The following is a 20,215-nucleotide window of genomic DNA, read 5'->3' as shown; positions in this document are numbered from 1 at the left end:
CTTGCCAGATTAGATTCAGGTAGAAATGAGAAGCTTAATTGTGCTGTATAATTGTGTGTGTGTACGTATGTCTTTTCACCTAGATTATAAACTCTAAGTTTATAATGATAAATTATAATTATGATATAATTATAAATTATGATAAATTATTATAAGTTATAATTAATTTATGATATAAAAGTTATAACTAAATTTAAATTTAGGGCTCTAAATTTAAAATCATCTTCAGCTCCCCCTACAAAATCTATTGCACAGTACCTTTCTCAAAGTGGATGTTAAATGCATTTTGATGTAATTTTATATATTGCAATCCCTTCCTATCAAAGCAGCCACTGGATTGTTAAGTAATCCGTATCAGATGAGGTTAATAGTAGACATTAAGCAATATCAGATGGGACTGATAAGGGCTAATAAGATTAAAGGCCACCAAGTACATTTCTGTCTAGGTCTTGTGGAGATCGAGGTTGTTGGACGAGTTGAATGTGAAGCTTGGGTGTTTGGGATGATTAAAAACAAGTTCCTGTTTAGTGAATTGTGTCTTAGTTTATTTCTTCTCAGTGATCCAGGTGCAAATGAGGCCTCTGAGAGGTTGGCTGGTCTCCTAAACCCCCGCCACACATCCCCTATTTCTTTTCCATAGCACCTTACCGCGTACGTTATTCACGTACATGTCAACTCTCTGAAGGAAGCTGAAGATTTATCTAATCCTCTACAGTATGTACAACATAGTAGGTTCTCAATAAAGATTTGAGTATTAGTAATAAGAATTCACGTTCTGGATAAGGTCATCACCATTTTAAAATTAGTATCCTAATATTTGGTCATTTTATATGGATTTAAAAGACTTGGACTTTCATTAAATGTAAAACTGGGAAAAGTGACGTTTGTGCCTTGTCATCATTTACATATTGCTCTGCATTTAACTTCATATTTGAAATATCTACAAGTAGACATAATAGCATAACCCCCATATACCTGTTGCTCAGTTCTGACAACTGCTATGGCCAATCACATATTTCTCAAGTGATGACCCCCCTAAATATACCCCCATTTATTTGTTGTGAATTCATGCCTTGAGTACCTTAAACAATGCAAGTTTTTTGGTTGGTTTTGTTTTGTTTTGTTTTGTGAGTAAAGCGATGGAAGTTTATTAAGTGAGGATAACGGAAAAAGCTCTTAAGGAGTGAGCAGGTCCACAGCGTTGCCTTAAGGGTTGGTCTTTTATGGAAAGCTAACCAGGGAACTTAAATCCTTTTAACATCTCTGTGGATAACACCTTCTATGAGGGGCTAGTTATACTTTGTTGGTCACAGGTGATTACCATAAAGACCCACCCACCCCACTCACCTGGCACCCTAGGGCATGGTGGCACACCTCGGGCATGATTGCCCTATTTGTCCCCTTATCTCTGGTCTTCTCACACCTCCACATTTTTTGGTGATTTCTGTGTGCCTGATCACTTAGCCACCTACCTATCTCTTCCTACCTAGCCCCGCCTGTCCTTCTCTCATTCCCCCTGGGATAGTAACCTTAACTGCCGTTAGGGAATCCGGGCGATGACTGCTCTGGTTGCTTCCTGCTGGAATGTGGCAGCGGGCTGTGCCGCAGTTAGAGTCTATCCACGGGTTGGTATGGGGGCTTGTGGTATGGTCGCGGGGGATCATGATGGGCAGCAAATGGTCCATGCATCAGCAGATGGAAAAGTAGTTCCTCAAAAAGTTGAAAATAGAGCGCCCTATGACCCTGCAATTGTACTACTGGGTATTTACCCCAAAGACATAAATGTAGTGATCTGAAGGGGCACGGGCCCCCAAAGTTTATAGCAGCAATATCCACAATAGCCAAACTATGGAAAGAGCCCAGATGTCTGTTGACAAATGAATGGATAAAGATGTGTGTGTGTGTGGGGGGGGTGTGATGGAATATTATGCAGCCATCAAAAAAATGAAATCTTGCCTTTTGCAAAGAGTGGATGGAACTCAGAGGGTATTATGCTAAGCAAAATAAGTCAATCAGAGAAAGATAGTTATATGACCTCGCTGATGTGTGGGATTTAAGAAACAAGGCAGAGATCACTTCTCGGCCTTTTGACTAAGATCAAGTGAAGAAACAAGGCAGAGGATCATAAGGGAAGAGAGGAAAAAATGAAACATAATGAAACCAGTGAGGGAGACAAACCATAAGAGACTTTTAATCTCAGGAAACAAATTGAGAGTTGCTGGAGGGGAGGGGAGTGGGAAGATGGAGGGGGGCTGGGTAACAGACACTGGGGAGGATATGTGCTATGGGGAGCACTGTGAATTGTGTAAGACTGATAACCTGTACCCCTGAAACTAATAATACATGTTAATTTAAAAAAAAAAACTATAGAGGAAAACTTCAGTAAAGGTTCATTTGACAACCAAAGAAAAAAGTATTAGGCCCAAAATTATGATCACATCCCTTAGCTAAGATCCCCAGGTTCCAGTTTTGTCAAATAGATCAGTGGATATCTTGATCTTCTTTAATTGATCACAAATGCCACGTATTAATTGGGAAACCTTCGAGCAGTGCAAGTTTTAAGAATTTCTTTTTGCCTTTTCTGGGAAGAATTACATTAACATTTTTTTGATGCTTGAAAGAACAAATCAACCATTTTTAAAATTTTTATTGTTTTTAAATTTTAATTCCAGTATAGTGCACCTGGGTGGCTCAGTCAGTTAAGTGTCTGCCTTTGGCTCAGGTCATGTTCCTGGAGTCCCGGGATCTGGCCCCACATTGGGCTCCCTGGTCAGTGGGGAGCCTGCTTCTCTCTCTGCCACTCCTGCCACTCATGCTCTCCCACTGGCACGCTCGCTCTCTCATGAATAAAAATCTGTAAAATTTTAATTCAGTATAATTAACATACAGTGTTATGTTAGTTTCAGGTGTACAATATAGCGATTTAACAATAATTCTATATGTAACTCAGTGCTCATCACTTAGGTGTACTCTTAATCTTTATCACCTATTTCCCTTATGCTCCCCCCACTCACTTCCCCTCTGGTAACCATCGATTTGCTCTCTATAGTAAACAGTCTGTTTCTTGGTTTGTCTCGCATTCTTCTTTCTTTTCTTAAATTCCACATATGAGTGAAATCATAATGATACTTGTCTTTCTCTGACTTATTTCACTTGGCATATACTCTAGGACTCTATCCATGTTGTTGCACACGGCAAGATTTCATTCTTTTTTATGGCTGAATAATATTCCACCATGTATATGTACAACATACCTTCTTTATCTGTTCATTAGTCTGGACAGTTGGGCTGTTGCCATAATTTGGCTGTTGTAAATCATGCGTCCATAAACATGGGGGTGCATATATTCCTTTGAATTAGTATTTTTGTATTCTTTGGGTAAATACCCAGTAGTGTGGTTGCTAGATCACAGGATAGCTCTGTTTTTAACTTTTCTGAGGACCCTCCATACTGTCTTCCACAGTGACTGCAACAGCTTGCATTCCCACCCATGGTGCAAGAGGGTTCTCCTTCCTCTACATCCTCACCATCCCCTATTGTTTCTTGTGTTGTTTTGAGTTTCATCATCCTGATGGGCGTGAGGTGGTATCTCATTATAATTTTGACTTGCATTTCCCTGATGATGAGTGATGTTGAACATCTTTTTGTGCATCTGTTGGCCATTTGGATATCTTCTTTGGAGAAATGTCTGTTCATGTCTTTGGCCCATTTTTAAATTGGATCCTTTGTATTTGGGTGTTGAGTTGGATACATTCTTTATATATTTTGGATACTATCCTTTATTGGATATGTCATTTGCAAATATCTTCTCCCATTCTGTCTGTTGTCTTTTAGTTTTGTTGATTGTTTCCTTTGTTGAGCAGGAGCTTTTTATTTTGATGCAGTCCCAATAGTTTATTTTCGCTTTTCCTTCCTTTGCCTTAGGACACATATCTAGAAAAATGTTGCTATGGCCTATGTTAATGTCTGTGTTCTTGTCTAGGATTTTTATGGTTTCAGATCTCACATTTAGGTCTTTAATCCATTTTGATTTTATTTTTGTGAATGGTATAGTCAGGTGGTCCAGTTTAATTCTTTTGCATGTTGCTGTCTAGTTTTCCCAACTAGACAGCAACTTGTTGAAGAGACTATCTTTTTCCCACTGGGTATTTTCTTTCCTGCTGTGCTGAAGGTTGACCATATAACTGTGGATTTGTTTCTGGGTTTTCCATCCTGTTCTGTTCTATTTTTGTGCCAGTACCTTACTGTTTTGATTACTTCAGCTTCGTAGTATAATTTGAAATCTGGAATTGTGATACCTCCAGCTTCCTTTTTCTCCTCTTTTTTGAGAGAGAGAGAATGGGGGAGGGGCAGAGGGACAGAATGCTCTTAAGTAGGCTCCACACCCAGCACTGAGTGCCATGTGTGGCTCAATCTCACAACCCTGAAATTGTGACCTGAGCGGAAATCAAGAGGCAAAAGCTTAACTGATTGAGCCACCCAGGTGTCCCTGTTTGTTTATTTTTTCAAGATTGTTTTGGCTCTTCAGGGTCTTTAGTGGTTCCATGTCGATTTTAGGATAGTTTGTTCTAGTTCTGTGAAAAATGCTGTTGGTATTTCAATAGGGATTGCATTAAATATGTAGGTTGCTTTGGGTAGTTATGGACATTTTAACAGTAAGTGTTCTTCCAATCCATGAGCATGGACCATCTTTCCATTTGTTTGTATTGTCTTCAGTTTCTTTCATCAGTGTTTTGTGGTTTTCGGAGTGCAGACCTTTTCACCTCCTTGGTTAAGATTATTCCTAGGTGTTTTATTACTTTTGGTGCACCTGTAAATGGGATTGCTTTCTTAATTTCTCTTTCTGTTGCTTCATTATTTGTGTATAAAAATGTAGTGGATCTCTGCACATTTCTGCACTTTGTATCCTGCAACCTTACTAAAGGTAAGGTCAGTTTTAGTTGTTTTTTGGTGGAGTCTTTAGGGTTTTCTATATATAGTATCATGTCATTCGCAAATAGTGAAGGTTTTACTACTTCCTTACCAGTTTGGATCCTTTTATTCCTTTTCCTTGTCTGGTTGCTGCAGCTCAGACTTTCAGTGGTGAGAGGGAGGACATTTTGTCTTGTTTATGATCTCAGGGGGAAAAGTTCTCAGTTTTTCACCATTGAGTGTGGTGTTGGCTGTGGGTTTTTCATCTATGGTCTTTGTTATGTTGATGTATGTTCCCTCTAAATCTGTTTTGTTGAGGAATTTTATCATTAATGGATGTGGTATTTTGTCAGATGCTTTTTCTGTGTCTGTTGAAATTGTCATATGGGTTTTATCCTTTCCCCTACCGATGTGATTCTGCCTTTGGCTCAGGTCACGAACTCAGGGTCCTGGGATCATTCCCTCGTCGGGCTCCCTGCTCAGCGGGGAGTCTGCTTCTGCCTCTGACTGCTGCTCCCCCTGCTTGTGTTTTTTCTCTCTCTCTCTGTGTCAAACAAATAAAATCTTAAAAATAAAGTTTTTTTTTTAAAACTGTTGCAGCTCTTTGACATTATATGTGATATATGAATCTAATAGCATTGATTGAAAATAAAAACTTTTGAATTAGATATTAATTTGGTGTTTTGACAGAGATAGAATTCGTATTTTGGCATACATTCCAGCTGTTCTGTGTATAGCCGACCGCACGTCTGGGATGAACTCTGGGCAAAAGTCACCTTGGCTTTGATTGAGACAAACCAGACTCTTAAAGTTCTTGGGCTGCATGTAAAACCTGTAGCTAGGGCCTGAGCCACTTTTGCAGAAGCTGTAGTCTTTTCCAAGTGTTACATAATTTCAAAGAGTCCTGGGTGGGTCCCTGGTTATGCTTGTGCAGAAGCAGTGAGCGACTGGGAGGAGGTGGTGAGTAAGCCTCAGGGAAGCCCTTTTTTTTTTTTTTTGGTGCTCTGGATCTTTTTAGTGAAATGGTTGGTACATTTTCATTCTTGTCAGGTAATAGCAGATATATTCTGATGAGCCAGACTTGAATATTTATCTTCTTATCCTACACGATCTAGCAAGGTCTGTCTTTTCCCAAAACCTGAACTAAATTTCAGTTTATAAAATTTATAAAAGGAATACTGCTTGTTATAGAGAGTGTTCTTGGAAAACTCCTGGAGGTGACCAATGTCCCGTTTCCATTCTTTTTGTAGTGACTGTGTTCTGAGATACGCATGATGGGAACGTTTAGCAGACAGGTTAGCATTTACCTTAGAGGCTCTCTGGCATAATCTTTTCTTCCCCGTACCAAAACAGAATTTTTCTTGCTGCGTATGAAAGTAATACATGTTTGTTGAAAAACCAGTAATGACTTCCAACCGCTCTCAGACTGGCAGCCAAGTGAGTGCCCTTGCCCTACCCTGCTGCGGGGTCATGGGCCTCCCTGCGTCCCGCCAGCCCCATGTGCAGGCGGAAGGGATGACCCACCGCGGACCAGACAATACCTACAGCTCCGCCCACACCTGCAGAACCCAGAACAGCTCTCGGGACTGAAAAAGAGACAGCGTGAACCACACATTCGTCAGAATACAATTAGGAATTCTGCGAATAACACTATAAATCTTAAAGACATGCTTTAAAAATGTATCGAAAGCCAAGTCACCGGTCCGTAAGCACCTAACAGTGCTGACAGAATGGTGCTCAGTCCATACCAGCTGACACATGAGATATAATTGTGGTTTGACCAATATTTCCTGAAAACTGCCCAAACAGTCCTGTCATCAACTTCTTGAATGTGATTTGGAAGCTATTTAGTCTTGAATACCATGTGAAGGAGAGTATTAATATTCTAGTTTATTTCTTTGAATGAATTTTAACCTTCATGGCAAGGGGGAATTACAGATCAACGATGATAAAAAAAAAGTGAAATTGACAGTGAGAAAAAAAGGCCACGTCAGTATTAAAGTGTGCAGTGCACGGGGGGCCTCGGTGGGGTTGGGGGCTCAGTCGGTGAAGCGTCTGCCTTCGGCTCAGGTCATGATCCCGCGGGCCTGGGATCGAGTCCTGTGTCAGGCTCCCTGCTCAGCGGGGTGTCTTGCTTCTCCCTTTCCCGTTGCCCCTCCCCCTGCTTGTGCTCTCTCGCTTTCTCTCTCAAATAAATAAATGAAATCTTACAAAAAATAGTGTGTGGTGCAGCTAGTATCCCTTTATAGTTGGCCACTGTTGGGTATACACTCCTCCATAACCACCCTTTCTGCTTTCATCCCTTCCTTTCCTCCTCTCCTTCCTTCCCCCTTCCCCTCCTCACTTCTTTATTTTGTTGTATTACAGCTTTTGTTTGTAGATTTTGTTTGACTCTTTAAAAATTTTCCCATGCTTTTTATATGCATGGAAAAAGCGCACCTAATACCACAAATAATTTCTTTTTCTTTTTTCTTTCTAGAGAAAGAGGAAAGACAGTGAACAGGGGAGGACAGAGGGATACAGAGGGAACCTTTTTATTTTTTAAAAGATTTTATTCATTCACTGGAGAGAGAGGGAGCACAAGTAGGGGGAGCAGCAGGCAGTGGGGGAGGGAGAAGCAGGCTTCCCGCTGAGCAGAGAGCCCCATGGGGGGCCTGATCCCAGGACCCTGCGAACATGACCTGAGCCGAAGGCAGACGATTAACTGACTGAGCCCGCCAGGCGCCTCCACAAATTTCTAAGAAAGACTACTGAATTTTTTAAAAAAGCAATATATACTCAGTGAAGAAAATTTGGAATATACAGTTGAAGAAAATTTGGAATATACAGTATAAAGAAGTAAAATCATTATAACTCTTCTCCCTGAGATCATTTTTATGATGTTTTTATATTTTTTTCCGTATGCATAGGTATATATAATATTTATAAAATTATAATCACAGTACACTTTACCACCACAGGTACCACAACATCAGTATTATTAAATATTTTGTGTGCTGGGTACTCGGCGTACAAAGAAAGCCACTATATGGTTCTCCTCAACCTTGCAGTGTCTGCTGTGAAGGCACGTCATGAATTGATTATAACAGTCTCAGACTTCTAAGAGTTTGGGTGCTTAAGAAATCACTTAGCTTTTTAGGTGATTTCCCCCCCTGCTGTGAGGTGAGAGAGGCTGTTTGGAATTGGGGTGAGGAACAGCAATTTTTGTTCAGTGTGACATTTTAGCTTGTTAGACTACAGTGTGTTAAAAAATTTTTTCTACAGTGTATTTAAGGTTTCTTTTTTTACTAAAATTTCAAACATACTCAAAAGTGGAGAGAACAGAATAATGAACCCCCATATGCTCATCACCCCAGTTTAAAATGTTACCAGGATTTTGCCACATTTGTCTTCACTCTTTAAAGTGTTTTGTTTTCTCGTTTCTGAACTGAAGGAAAGTTCATGTCCTGTCTTTTTATGTCTCCAGTCTTAACTGTTCATCTCTAAAGCATACAGTTTGTTTCTTATGTATAACTCTAATTCATAATCATACCTACAAGTTACAGAAAGTTCTCGATTTGTCATACCTGAATTTTTCTTTCAAGCTACGGTTTTTTAATATCTGAGGTCAATCTTGTAATGCTGCCACTGAAATAGTTCTGTTTCTTTTTCAGATTAGTGATGATGAACCAGGTTATGACCTAGATTTATTCTGTATACCTCATCATTACGCTGAGGATTTGGAAAAGGTGTTTATTCCTCATGGACTAATTATGGACAGGTTAGTAAGATCTTCAGTTTTGGGGTTTTTTTTCCTTACAGTAATTTCAAGTGTCAGCAACTGTTTTAAGTAGTTGATATTTGAACATAAACTAGGCCAGCGTGTCAAGTAAAAGATGTTTTGTATTTTAGAGCCCTCTTTACAAACAAGGTCCGAGGAGAGCTTACTAATTACCCAGCGTAAGTCATGGTATCCTGGGAGTCTGTATGGAGTAGAACAAAGTAAACAGCAAAGGGAGATTGGAGGAATGAACTGCAGTCTTTGATTACTCAACCTTGAGCAGGGTGATGGGTTGGGGCTAAATCACATGAAGGGGAGGTCCTAGGTTGATTCATATATGCATCTAGCTTGCAAATTGCTCCTTAACTGAATTGCCGTGAAATACCTAACTTGGTATTTAAATGCTTGCCTTGTGTGTCTGGCCAGTTTGTTTTTGATTTTCAGATCACAGTATCAATACATGTGTGTTGCAAAATATTCTAAGGATTGAGGCTATGAATGAGAAGAACAGGGTTCTCTCCTCTCAGCGCCCCGTGCACAGTCCTTGCCTACACACAGGTTATGCACATACACTGTAGGCGAATGTACGTGCAGTAAACTCTTGACTCTCCCCAAAACTTAACTTACTAGTAGCCACCTGTGGACCAGAAGGCTCACCGATAACATAAAGTTGATTAACACATACTTTATATGTTATATATATATTCTTACAATCAAGTAAGCTAGAGAAAAGAATATTTTTTATGAAATATTTTATTTATTTATTTGACAGAGATCACAAGTAGGTAGAGAGAGAGGAGAAAGAAGGCTCCCCACGGAGCAGAGAGCCCAATGTGTGGCTCGATCCCAGGACCCCGGGATCATGACCTGAGCTGACGGCAGAGGCTTTTTTTTTTTTTTAAGATTTTATTTATTTATTTGTCAGAGAGAGAGAGAGAGAGAGGGAGAACACAAGCTGACAGAGTGGCAGGCAGAGGCAGAGAGAGAAGCAGGCTCCCCGCTGAGCAAGGAGCCTGATGTGGGACTCGATCCCAGGACCCTGGGATCATGACCTGAGCCGAAGGCAGCATCTGAATCAACTAAGCCACCCAGGCGTCCCTGAAGGCAGAGGCTTTAACCCACTGAGCCACCCAGGTGCCCCAAGAATATGTTTTTAAGAAAATAATAAGGAAGAGAAAATACACTGATAGTACTGTATTTATTTTTGAAAAATCCCTGTATAAGGGGACTTGGACAGTTCAAACCTGTGTTGTTCAGGCATCAGCTGTGTTTCATTTTAACACATAGGAATGTGCTATCATACGGGTCTGAAATTTATTGAACATTTTTTCATGTTAGTATACTTAGAGCTATCTCATGTATTTTGAAAGTTGCGTAACAGTCCATTTTCTGACTGTACTGTAATTGATTTAAGCCGTCCTTTATTGATGGACATGCAAGATGTCTCCATTATTTTGCTTTTACAGACCACACTAGAAGGAAACGTCCTCTTACACACGTTTGGGCACTTGCTTCGGCTTGATCCATGGGGAAATTCTGGGTTAGGGGGAAGGTATTTATTGAATATTTTCATACTGCCAGGTTATCCCAAAAAGTTACTATAATTTTTACTCCTAGTGTTATATGAGAGTGCTCTCTCTCTCTCTCTCTCTTTATTTTTTTTAACAATGTCTTACAATATTCTCTATAAATCAGGGAAATTTTATTTAGTCAGAATTTGTCAGTCTGATAGGTGGAAATGGTATTTTAATAATTTATGTTAGGTGTTACAGTGTATATGTTTTTTGAAGATTTTAAAGTTTTTTTTTTCACTTTTTTGAAGCAAGAGTATAACTCATGAGGGGCAAAGGATGTGTTTTGCGGAGGTTTAATGCCTAAGGGAGATGTTTATTATAAAGCTAATTATATTTCTTAAAGTTAATTTCTCTTAAGTTAATCAGAGAACAATTATCTTACGATCTCCCTGATATGAGGAAGTTGAGAGGCAATGTAGGGCGTTCGGTGGGTAGGAAAGAAATAAATGAAACAAGATGGGATCGGGAGGGAGACAAACCGTAAGAGACTCTTAATCTCACAAAACAAACTGAAGGTTGGGGGGGCGGGGCTGGAGGTCGGGAGAGGGGTTGGGGTTACGGACATTGGGGAGGAGATGTGCTCTGGTGAGTGCTGTGAAGTGTGTAAACCTGGCGATTCACAGACCTGTACCCCTGGGGCTAATAATACATTATATATTAATTTAAAAAATAAAAAAAAATTTTTTAAAGTTCATTTCTCTTAAATCCCTGGTTTTATTTCCGTAGGACCGAGCGGCTTGCGCGAGATGTGATGAAGGAAATGGGAGGCCATCACATCGTAGCCCTCTGTGTGCTCAAGGGAGGTTATAAATTCTTTGCTGACCTGCTGGATTATATCAAAGCACTGAACAGAAATAGTGATGGATCTATTCCCATGACTGTAGATTTCATCAGACTGAAGAGCTACTGTGTAAGTATATCTGCTCCTGAAACCAGTGTCATATGGTGTGCTAACTAAAATTTTAAATAAAAAATTTTAAAAATGTGTATGTGTATATATGTGTATTATATACCTGTACATTTTATATACATATATGTACATATACATGTTTATATACATACATGTACCTATACATAAATGTATACATGTTTTTTGAAAAGCATGGCCACGGTAGGTTTTACTGTATGCTTTTGAAGCTCTACAAACTTAAAGTTACATATTCATTTCTCTTGGTTACAGTGAGATTTTCTAGTATCTTCTCTACTACTTTATATCCAGGTGAATATTATCTTTTTCAAACTAGTCACCCTGGAGGCTAGTCACCCTGGAGGCTATCCACTTATTTTAAAGAGTTTTTGGTTTGGTTTGGTTTCTTGGATTTTTTGAAAACCCCTTTTGAGGAGTTGCCCTTGGGACCTGGGAGATTTTTTTCTTCTTTTTTCTTTTCTTTTCTTTTTTTCAGTGTTCCAAGATTCATTGTTGGGAGCACCACACCCAGTGCTCCATGCAATATGTGTCCCTCTTAATACCCAGCACCAGGCTCACCCAACTACCCACCCCCCCCAAAACCCTCAGTTTGTTTCTTAGAGTCCACAGTGTCTCATGGTTTGTCTCCCCCTCCGATTTCCCCCAACTCCCTTCTCCTGTCCTTCTCCCAATGTCCTCCGTGTTATTCCTTATGCTCCACAAGTAAGTGAAACCATATGATAATTGACTCTCTCTGCTTGACTGACTTCACTCAGCATAATCTCCTCCAGTCCCGTCCATGCTGATACAGAAGTTGGGTATTCATCCTTTCTGAAGGCTGCGTAATATTCCATTGTATATACAGCCCACATCTTCCTTATCCATTTGTCTGTTGAAGGGCATCTTAGCTCTTTCCACAGTTTGGCGACTGTGGCCATTGCTGCTATGAACTTTGGGGTACAGATGGCCTTCTTTTCCCTACCTCTGTATCTTTGGGGTCAATACCCAGCAGTGCAATTATACTTACCATTGGCAGATAGCTTCTGTGGCGCTGGATTGGTTTGGTGGGGAGCAGTAAGTCATTTGCAGCCGAGTCTGATGAAGAAGGTGGGTCCGTGGTTGTTTCCTAGAAAGGCGGCAGGAGGGGGTTCGGGTCCCCCTGCCCGTGTCCCTCCGGCTCAGATGGCTTCACGATACTGACATAATGAGCGGTATTGGCCCAGGGACGAGCCAGAATTGGTGATCTCTACACGTGGAGTTCATCATTCGTAGTTTTCTTTGGTCACGTGGATGTTTGATTTTTGTGAGTTCGTGCTGTGGTTTGCTTCTGGTTGCTTGAGTTACTGTTTTCCTTCAAAGTGGGGTTTCTCTTGCCTTCTTCAAAGATTAGAATAAATGTCTGCTGTTTGTGGTTTCATGAATCTGTGTCCTGCATCCCTGTAGAAACTGGCCTTCTGTTTATGTTTTCCCTGAGAATAAGACCACTTATCTACATTAACTTTCACCCTCATTCCCCCAGTTAATCATCTATTTGACCCAAGTGTTTGACCTTTTCCACGTTTTTCGTCAGTCCTACGGGTGACTGCAGAACCACTGAAGACACTGTCCCTTTCCCCTGGAGCCCCACTGTGCTCATATGCCATGACATTGCTTCATACGCACAAGCTCCGTGTAACTTGATGGGGTCTAAAATGAATTAGAGAATTGTTTAATTACAGGGCTTGGATTTCCTCTCACCAGAAGTTAGTGAGCGAGTGAGTGAGCTGGTTTACACTAAGATTTAATTCTAGTCAGTAGTAGCTGCTGGCAGGTGTAGGTACCCAGCCTTTGTGCCTTGTTGGCTTAGAGTCAAAACATGTACTTTCAGACTGTGGTATGACTTCTTTTTTTTTGAATTTTTTTTTCAATTTATTTATTTTCAGAAAAACAGTATTCATTATTTTTTCACCACACCCAGTGCTCCATGCAAGCTGTGCCCTCTATAATACCCACCACCTGGTACCCCAACCTCCCACCCCCCCGCCACTTCAAACCCCTCAGATTGTTTTTCAGAGTCCATAGTCTCTCATGGTTCATCTCCCCTTCCAATTTACCCAAAAGCACATACCCTCCCCAATGTCCATAACCCTACCCCCCTTCTCCCAACCCCCTCCCCCCAGCAACCCACAGTTTGTTTCGTGAGATTAAGAGTCACTTATGGTTTGTCTCCCTCCCTATCCCATCTTGTTTTTTTGATCTCCATAAGTTCCCCCCTCCACACCATACACACATGAAAATCAGTTTTGTTACTTTATTTCTTGGATTTCCTTTCTTCTGGGATATGCATAGAATGTTTTTTCTTTGAAAAGAAGACTTGTAAAAAAAAGAGGGGAGTTTAATGTTAGTATTTTCTTTTTAAAAGTATTTTAGGGGCGCCTGGGTGGCTCAGCGAGTTAGGCCTCTGCCTTCAGCTCAGGTCATGATCCCAGGGTCCTGGGATCGAGCCCCACATTGGGCTCTCTGCTCAGCAGGGAGCCTGCTTCCTCCCCTCTCTCTCTGCCTGCTTCTCCGCCTACTTGTGATCTCTGTCTGTCAAATAAATTTTTAAAAATCTTTAAAAAATATTTTATTCTTACAAGAACAAATTGAAGCTGTAGAAACAGTTTGACCCTGTAATACCATTTTCTACTGTTAGGTTTTTTTCTATTAGTTTTAGATTTTAGAGGATTATTAAGCTGCACTCCTCAGCTGATAAAAAGAGTGAAATCTTAAACATAAGCCAAGCAAGTTTTTAGTTAGTTTTTACATAGAGAAAAATATTATCTGTTCTGTTTTATGTGAAATTGTGTGGATTTACTACTAAACAGTAGAAATTAAATTTGTATGTTTACTGTTGATTTGAAGTAACATTTCTGCCCTATTTAATAATTCACCAGCTTGTCATGGAAGATATTCATGTACATATAAAAAACTAGACAACCTAATTGGATAAAATCATAAGATGGAAATTTAAAATTGTGGCAGCATTAATAACATGGATGTCAGTATAGTTTCATGTGCTGATTTTCCCCAGTTTAGAATAGTGAATTAAACATTAACTGATCTGTACTAATCCTAGAGAAATGCTCCATGAACTATTAAATGTTTCTGGAATATATAAAGAACCCTAATAGTATCAACACACCCCATCTGATTTTCCTTCAAAATAAAAATTGCATATTTTGATTAAAGAAGACGTGGTTTTTTGTAGATTTTATTTATTTTATTTGACAGACAGAGATTACAAGTAGGCAGAGAGGCAGGCAGAGAGAGAGAGAGAGAAGGAAGCAGGCTCCCTGCTGAGCAGAGAGTCTGATACGGGGCTCCATCCCAGGACCCTGGGATCATGACCTGAGCCAAAGACAGAGACTTGAACCCACTGAGCCACCCAGGTGCCCCAAGAATACATGTTTATTAATAAGAAAAGCATACCACCACAGGAAATAAAGACATGAAGGAATTAAAGTCACCCTGAATTCTACTACCACTTTTATTTCTAATATTTTATTTTCACATACATGTCATAGTTTACATAAGATTTTATTTATTTGAGAGGGAGAGAGAAGGAGCAGGGGAGGCGTGGCAGAGGAAAGCAGAGAAGCAGGCTCTGCTGAGGAGGGAGCCCAATGTAGGACTTGGTCCCAGACCCTGAGATCATGACCTGAGCCAAAGGTGGGCGCTTAACCCACTGAGCCACCCAGGCGCCCCACATAGTTTACATACTCCTGATCAGAGTAGCTGGGTAGGATTTTATTTGCTCAGTGCCTCAGTGGGAAGTTGCCAGGCATTCCAAATATTGTATTTCATTCAAACTCTTAAGATAACACTGATGTTGAGACTTAACTCTGTTTTTTGTACTGCTAAGAAAGAAGACGCTGTTGGTTACATTGTAAGTTGATGTCAGTTGTGATATATTGACTACAGGGGTATTAAAATATGAGTGTGCATCTTAAACAATGAGATGTTCTGTCTCTAAGGCTCTGTGACATTCGGAAAAATGAAATAATTTGATAAATATGCAAATGCATTTTCTTTCTTGTGAGTTCAATTTTGTAGGAAATTTTTTCTTACCAATTTTATTTCATCTTAAAAAGATGAAGCCTCAGGAGGAAAAATTACCAGGCAAGTAAATGTTTTGTGGCAATACTTCCGTGTGGGCCTTAAGCAAAGGGAAAATGAGCCTGATTTACTGTGTGTCCAGACAGAGCGGCTTACATGAAAATGAAATTGATCTTAGAATTTGATAGCTTGCAGAAAACTTTTGTGTTCTGAATTATTATCTCCACATATATTTGAGAACAGGGAGGCTCAGAGGGGTGAAGTGACTCGCCAAAGATCATACAGGTCTTTGATTGGAATCCACGCCTTTCACTCTGCAGAACTCAGAGTCTTGGGAAAACTTAGAACTGACTCGAGCCCTGTAATACGTTCTTTATTTTATTTCTTCATTTTCTACTAGTCAGGAGTGGTTGTTTTGTTTTTGTTTTTGAGAGGGAAGGGTGGAGAGGGGCAGAGTCTAGAGAGGGAATCTCAAGCAGGCTCCACGCCCAGCATGGAGCCCCACGTGGTGGGACTTGGTCTCATGACCTGGAGATCCTGACCTGAACCGAAAACAAGAGTCACACAGTAAACTAACTGTGCCACCTAGGTGCCCCTCCTAGTCAGAAGTTCTCTCTGCAAACAATTCATCTGGCCCATTGTGGGATTTTTTTCCCCCTCAGTTGTGGTCACAGGGTGCATAGAGCTATAATTCAGTCTTGATCTTGGAGGTTGCATGGTTAGTAGCTTGACTGAACTGTTTAGTATATCAAAGATGTAAATTACCTAATAGTAATTTGAGTGAACTTGGTTAAAGAAAAATACAGAAAGTACTGGAGTAGTTTCTTAAAGTATCTCTTATAAGAAGAGAGGCCAGTAGCTTTCAGTCTGTCTGACCTTTCGTTCATGTGGATTTAGTCCTTGCTTTAAGGTCTGCTTTTTCCTCTAGAAACGGTTGAAGTTAAATGTAAATGTGCCATTTGGATGTTGACTACTAGTAAAGCTTATCTTCTGTAAAACTAATCTCCCTCCCCCTTCCATATGTGTGTGTGTGTGCGCGCACGTGTGTGTGCATATATATATATATATCTCTCAAGTGGAATGATTTATGTCTCTTTCCTGCTTATTAAATTAAGACCATAGACAGGTGTGGGGGAAAGAATTTGTTCAGTTTAAATGGGAGGGAGCAGGGATGCGCACCATCTCTAATAGAAGGAAACCGTAACAGAACTGGTGTCAGAAGTATGCTCTGTAGCTATTTCCGGTGGGTTTTTACTTTGATGTCGGCCGAGGTATTATATAGACACCCTGTTTCTTAGAAAATAAAGGTAATGTTCAAGTTTGGTTTTGGGAACCAGAAATTTTGTATTAGGAAATTTAAGGACATTGGTTAATTCACTCAGGAAGCACATATTGATCCTCTGCTGTATACAAAGCCATGCCAAGTAGTTCCATTGAACATGTTTATTTTATCAGATCCTAGTCCCAAACCAGTCCTGGAATGAAAAGCATGAATATTGGGTGCAGTAACTTCTGAAGCGAACCTCTAGGTATTAAATACCACCACTGACTCAATTCTTTCTAGTATGTTGTGCTAAACGGTGTCTTCGATTTGATTAGAGCAGCGCTGACCAATAGAACTTTCTGTGGTGGTGAATAGTACAGGGGTTGGGGCACCAACCCCCCTGCACAGTTGAAAATTCTTGTGTAACTTTTGACTCCCTCACAACTTAACTACTGATAGCCTGCTGTTTGCCAGAAGCCTCACTAATAATAGAAACAGTGAACACGTATTTTGTATTTGCATCATATATTATATTTTTATAATAAAGGAAGCTTGAGAAAAGAAAATATTATTAAGGAAACCATAAGGAAGAGAAAACACATTGACCGTGCTATTCGTATTTATCCAAAAAAATCCATGTGTAAGTGGCCTGTGCAGTTGAGACCCGTGACGTTCAAGGGTTAGCTGTAATTTGCACATGTGCTTAATGGGCCACTGTAGTGGACAGTGCGTGGGTCTAGTAGATGACCTGAGGGCCCTGCTTCATGAGCATTATTTTAAAATTTATTTTTTATTTATTTTTTATTATGTTCAGTTAGCCAGCATATAGTACATCTTTAGTTTTTGATGTAGTGTTTAGTGATTCATTAAGTGTGTTTAACACCCTGTGCTCATCACCACACGTGCCCCCCTTAGTACCCATTACCCGGTTACCCCATCCCTGTACCCCCTCCCTTCTGAGACTCTCAGTTGGTTTCTCAGAGTCCACAGTCTCTGATGGTTTGTCTTCCCCTCTGATCCCCCCGTTCATTTTTCCCTTCCTTCTAATGTCCTCCATGTTATTCCTTACGTTCCACATATGAGTGAAACCATATGGTAATTGACTCTCTCCGCTTGACTTACTTCCCTCAACATAATCTCCTCCAGTCCTGTCCCATGTCGATGCAAAAATTGGGTATTCATCCTTTCTGACGGCTGTGTAATATTCCATAGTGTATATGGACCACATCTTTATCCATCAGCTCGTTGAAGGGCATCTTGGCTCCTTCACAGTTCAGCTATTGTGGACACTGCTGCTATGAACATGGGGGTGATGTGCCCCTTCTCTTCACTATTTGTATTTTTTAAGTAAGCGCTAGGCCCAACGTAGGACTTGCGCTCAGCATCCCAAGATCAGGACTCACACATTCTCCCCACTGAGCCAGCCAGGTGCCCCTCAACTATTAGCATCATTTTTTTTAACTGGTGATAATAGTTAGATAAATATAATAAATAGATAAAATAATAAATAGGTAAAATAGATAAAAATATCTCAATGTAGTTTTAATTTGAATCTCCCTGATGGCTAGTGATGACTAACATTTTTTCATGTGTCTGATAGCCATTTGTATGTCTTCATTGGAGAAGTGTCTGTTCATATCTTCTGCCCATTTTTTGATATGATTGTCTATTTTGTGTGTGTTGAGTTTGAGGAGTTCTTTATAGATCCTGGATATCAACCTTTTGTCTGTACTGTCATTTGCAAATATCTTCTCCCATTCCGTGGGTTGCCTCTTTTTTTCTTGACTGTTTCCTTTGCTGTGCAGAAGCTTTTGATTTTGATGAAGTCCCAAAAGTTCATCTTCACTTTTGTTTCCTTTGCCTTTGGAGACATATCTTGAAAGAAGTTGCTGTGGCTGATATCGAAGAGATTACTGCCTATGTTCTCCTCTAGGATTCTGATGGATTCCTGTCTCACATTGAGGTCTTTTATCCATTTTGAGTTTATCTTTGTGTATGGTGTAAGGGAATGGTCGAGTTTCATTCTTCTACATATAGCTGCCCAGTTTTCCCAGCACCATTTATTGAAGAGACTGTCTTTTTTCCACTGTATATTTTTTCCCGTTTTGTCGAAGATTATTTGACCATAGAGTTGAGGGTCCATATCTGGGCTCTCTACTCTGTTCCACTGGTCTATGTGTCTGTTTTTATGCCAGTACCATGCTGTCTTGGTGATCACAGCTTTGTAGTAAAGCTTGAAATCAGGTAACATGATGCCCCCAGTTTTATTTTTGTTTTTCAGCATTTCCCTAGCAATTCGGGGTCTCTTCTGATTCCATACAAATTTTAGGATTATTTGCTCCAGCTCTTTGAGGAATACCGGTGGAATTTTGATCGGAATAGCATTAAAAGTATAGATTGCTCTAGGCAGTATAGACATTTTAACAATGTTTATTCTTCCAATCCAAGAGCATGGAATGGTCTTCCATCTTTTTGTGTCTTCTTCAATTTCTTTCATTGAGATACCACCTTACACCAGTTAGAATGGCCAAAATTAGCAAGACAGGAAACAACATGTGTTGGAGAGGATGTGGAGAAAGGGGAACCCTCTTACACTGTTAGTGGGAATGCAAGTTGGTGCAGCCTCTTTGGAGAACAGTGTGGAGATTCCTCAAGAAATTAAAAATAGAGCTTCCCTATGACCCTGCAAGTGCACTCCTGGGTATTTACCCCAAAGATACAGATGTAGTGAAAAGAAGGACCATCTGTACCCCAATGTTTATAGCAGCAATGGCCACGGTCGCCAAACTGTGGAAAGAACCAAGATGCCCTTCAACGGATGAATGGATAAGGAAGATGTGATCTATATACACTATGGAGTATTATGCCTCCATCAGAAAGGACGAATACCCAACTTTTGTAGCAACATGGACGGGACTGGAAGAGATGATGCTGAGTGAAATAAGTCAAGCAGAGAGAGTCAATTATCATATGGTTTCACTTATTTGTGGAGCATAACAAATAGCATGGAGGACATGGGGAGTTAGAGAGGAGAAGGGAGTTGGGGTAAATTGGAAGGGGAGGTGAATCATGAGAGACCATGGACTCTGAAAAACAATCTGACGGGTTTGAAGTGGTGGGGGGGTGGGAGGTCGGGGTACCAGGTGGTGGGTATTATAGAGGGCACGGCTTGCATGGAGCACTGGGTGTGGTGAAAAAATAATGATACTGTTATGCTGAAAATAAATAAATGAAAAAAATAGATAAAAAAATTTTTTTAAGCAACATGTTCTTTTCAAAACACTCATAAAATACAGGTAAATAGATTACTCCCTGGGTGTATATCCTTCCAGACTTCTTTTTCTCTGCATCTGTTTTTAGAAAATTGGCTATCTGCCGCTTCTCACCTGAGGTGCCGTCTGCCTGTAAAAGCAGGTGTTTGTAATACTCTCACTGCTCTTGACACTTGATCAGGGTCTACAGGAAAACAGCAGAAGGACAGAGGACAGTTGCGATGCGGGGTGCAGAGAAAGCATGCTTGGGATGTGGCGGACCGGGGAAGTCATTCCTTCTGCCGGTCCCTCCGTCCTGGGGCTCCGGAGATACAGCCTCAGGTTACCCGCATCAAGCAAGCTTCGAGGCGCTAAGCCCAGACTTCTGCCTCAGTACGAGTCCTAGCCTAGCCCTTGTGGGAGCTCAGCTTTGGGGATGGGCCTCTGTATCCTCTTCAGCAGGAGGAGATT

The 20,215-nt window shown here is 40.5% G+C and overlaps 1 protein-coding gene across 1 annotated transcript in view; it reads left to right on the top strand.

The window, feature by feature from the left end:
• The window catches only part of HPRT1 (hypoxanthine phosphoribosyltransferase 1), a 42,653-nt gene that overhangs the window by 6,361 nt on the left and 16,077 nt on the right, over positions 1–20,215 (top strand). The window contains exons 2-3 of the mRNA XM_044234958.1: positions 8,565–8,671; positions 10,972–11,155. Coding sequence (XP_044090893.1) covers positions 8,565–8,671; positions 10,972–11,155 — 291 coding nt within the window. The remainder of the gene's footprint in view (positions 1–8,564; positions 8,672–10,971; positions 11,156–20,215) is intronic.

The sequence above is a fragment of the Neovison vison genome, chromosome X (assembly GCF_020171115.1).
Source record: "Neovison vison isolate M4711 chromosome X, ASM_NN_V1, whole genome shotgun sequence".
NCBI classification, from domain to species: domain Eukaryota; kingdom Metazoa; phylum Chordata; class Mammalia; order Carnivora; family Mustelidae; genus Neogale; species Neogale vison.
The sequence above is the reverse complement of the archived record's forward strand: the minus strand, read 5'-3'. Positions and strand labels throughout refer to the sequence as shown.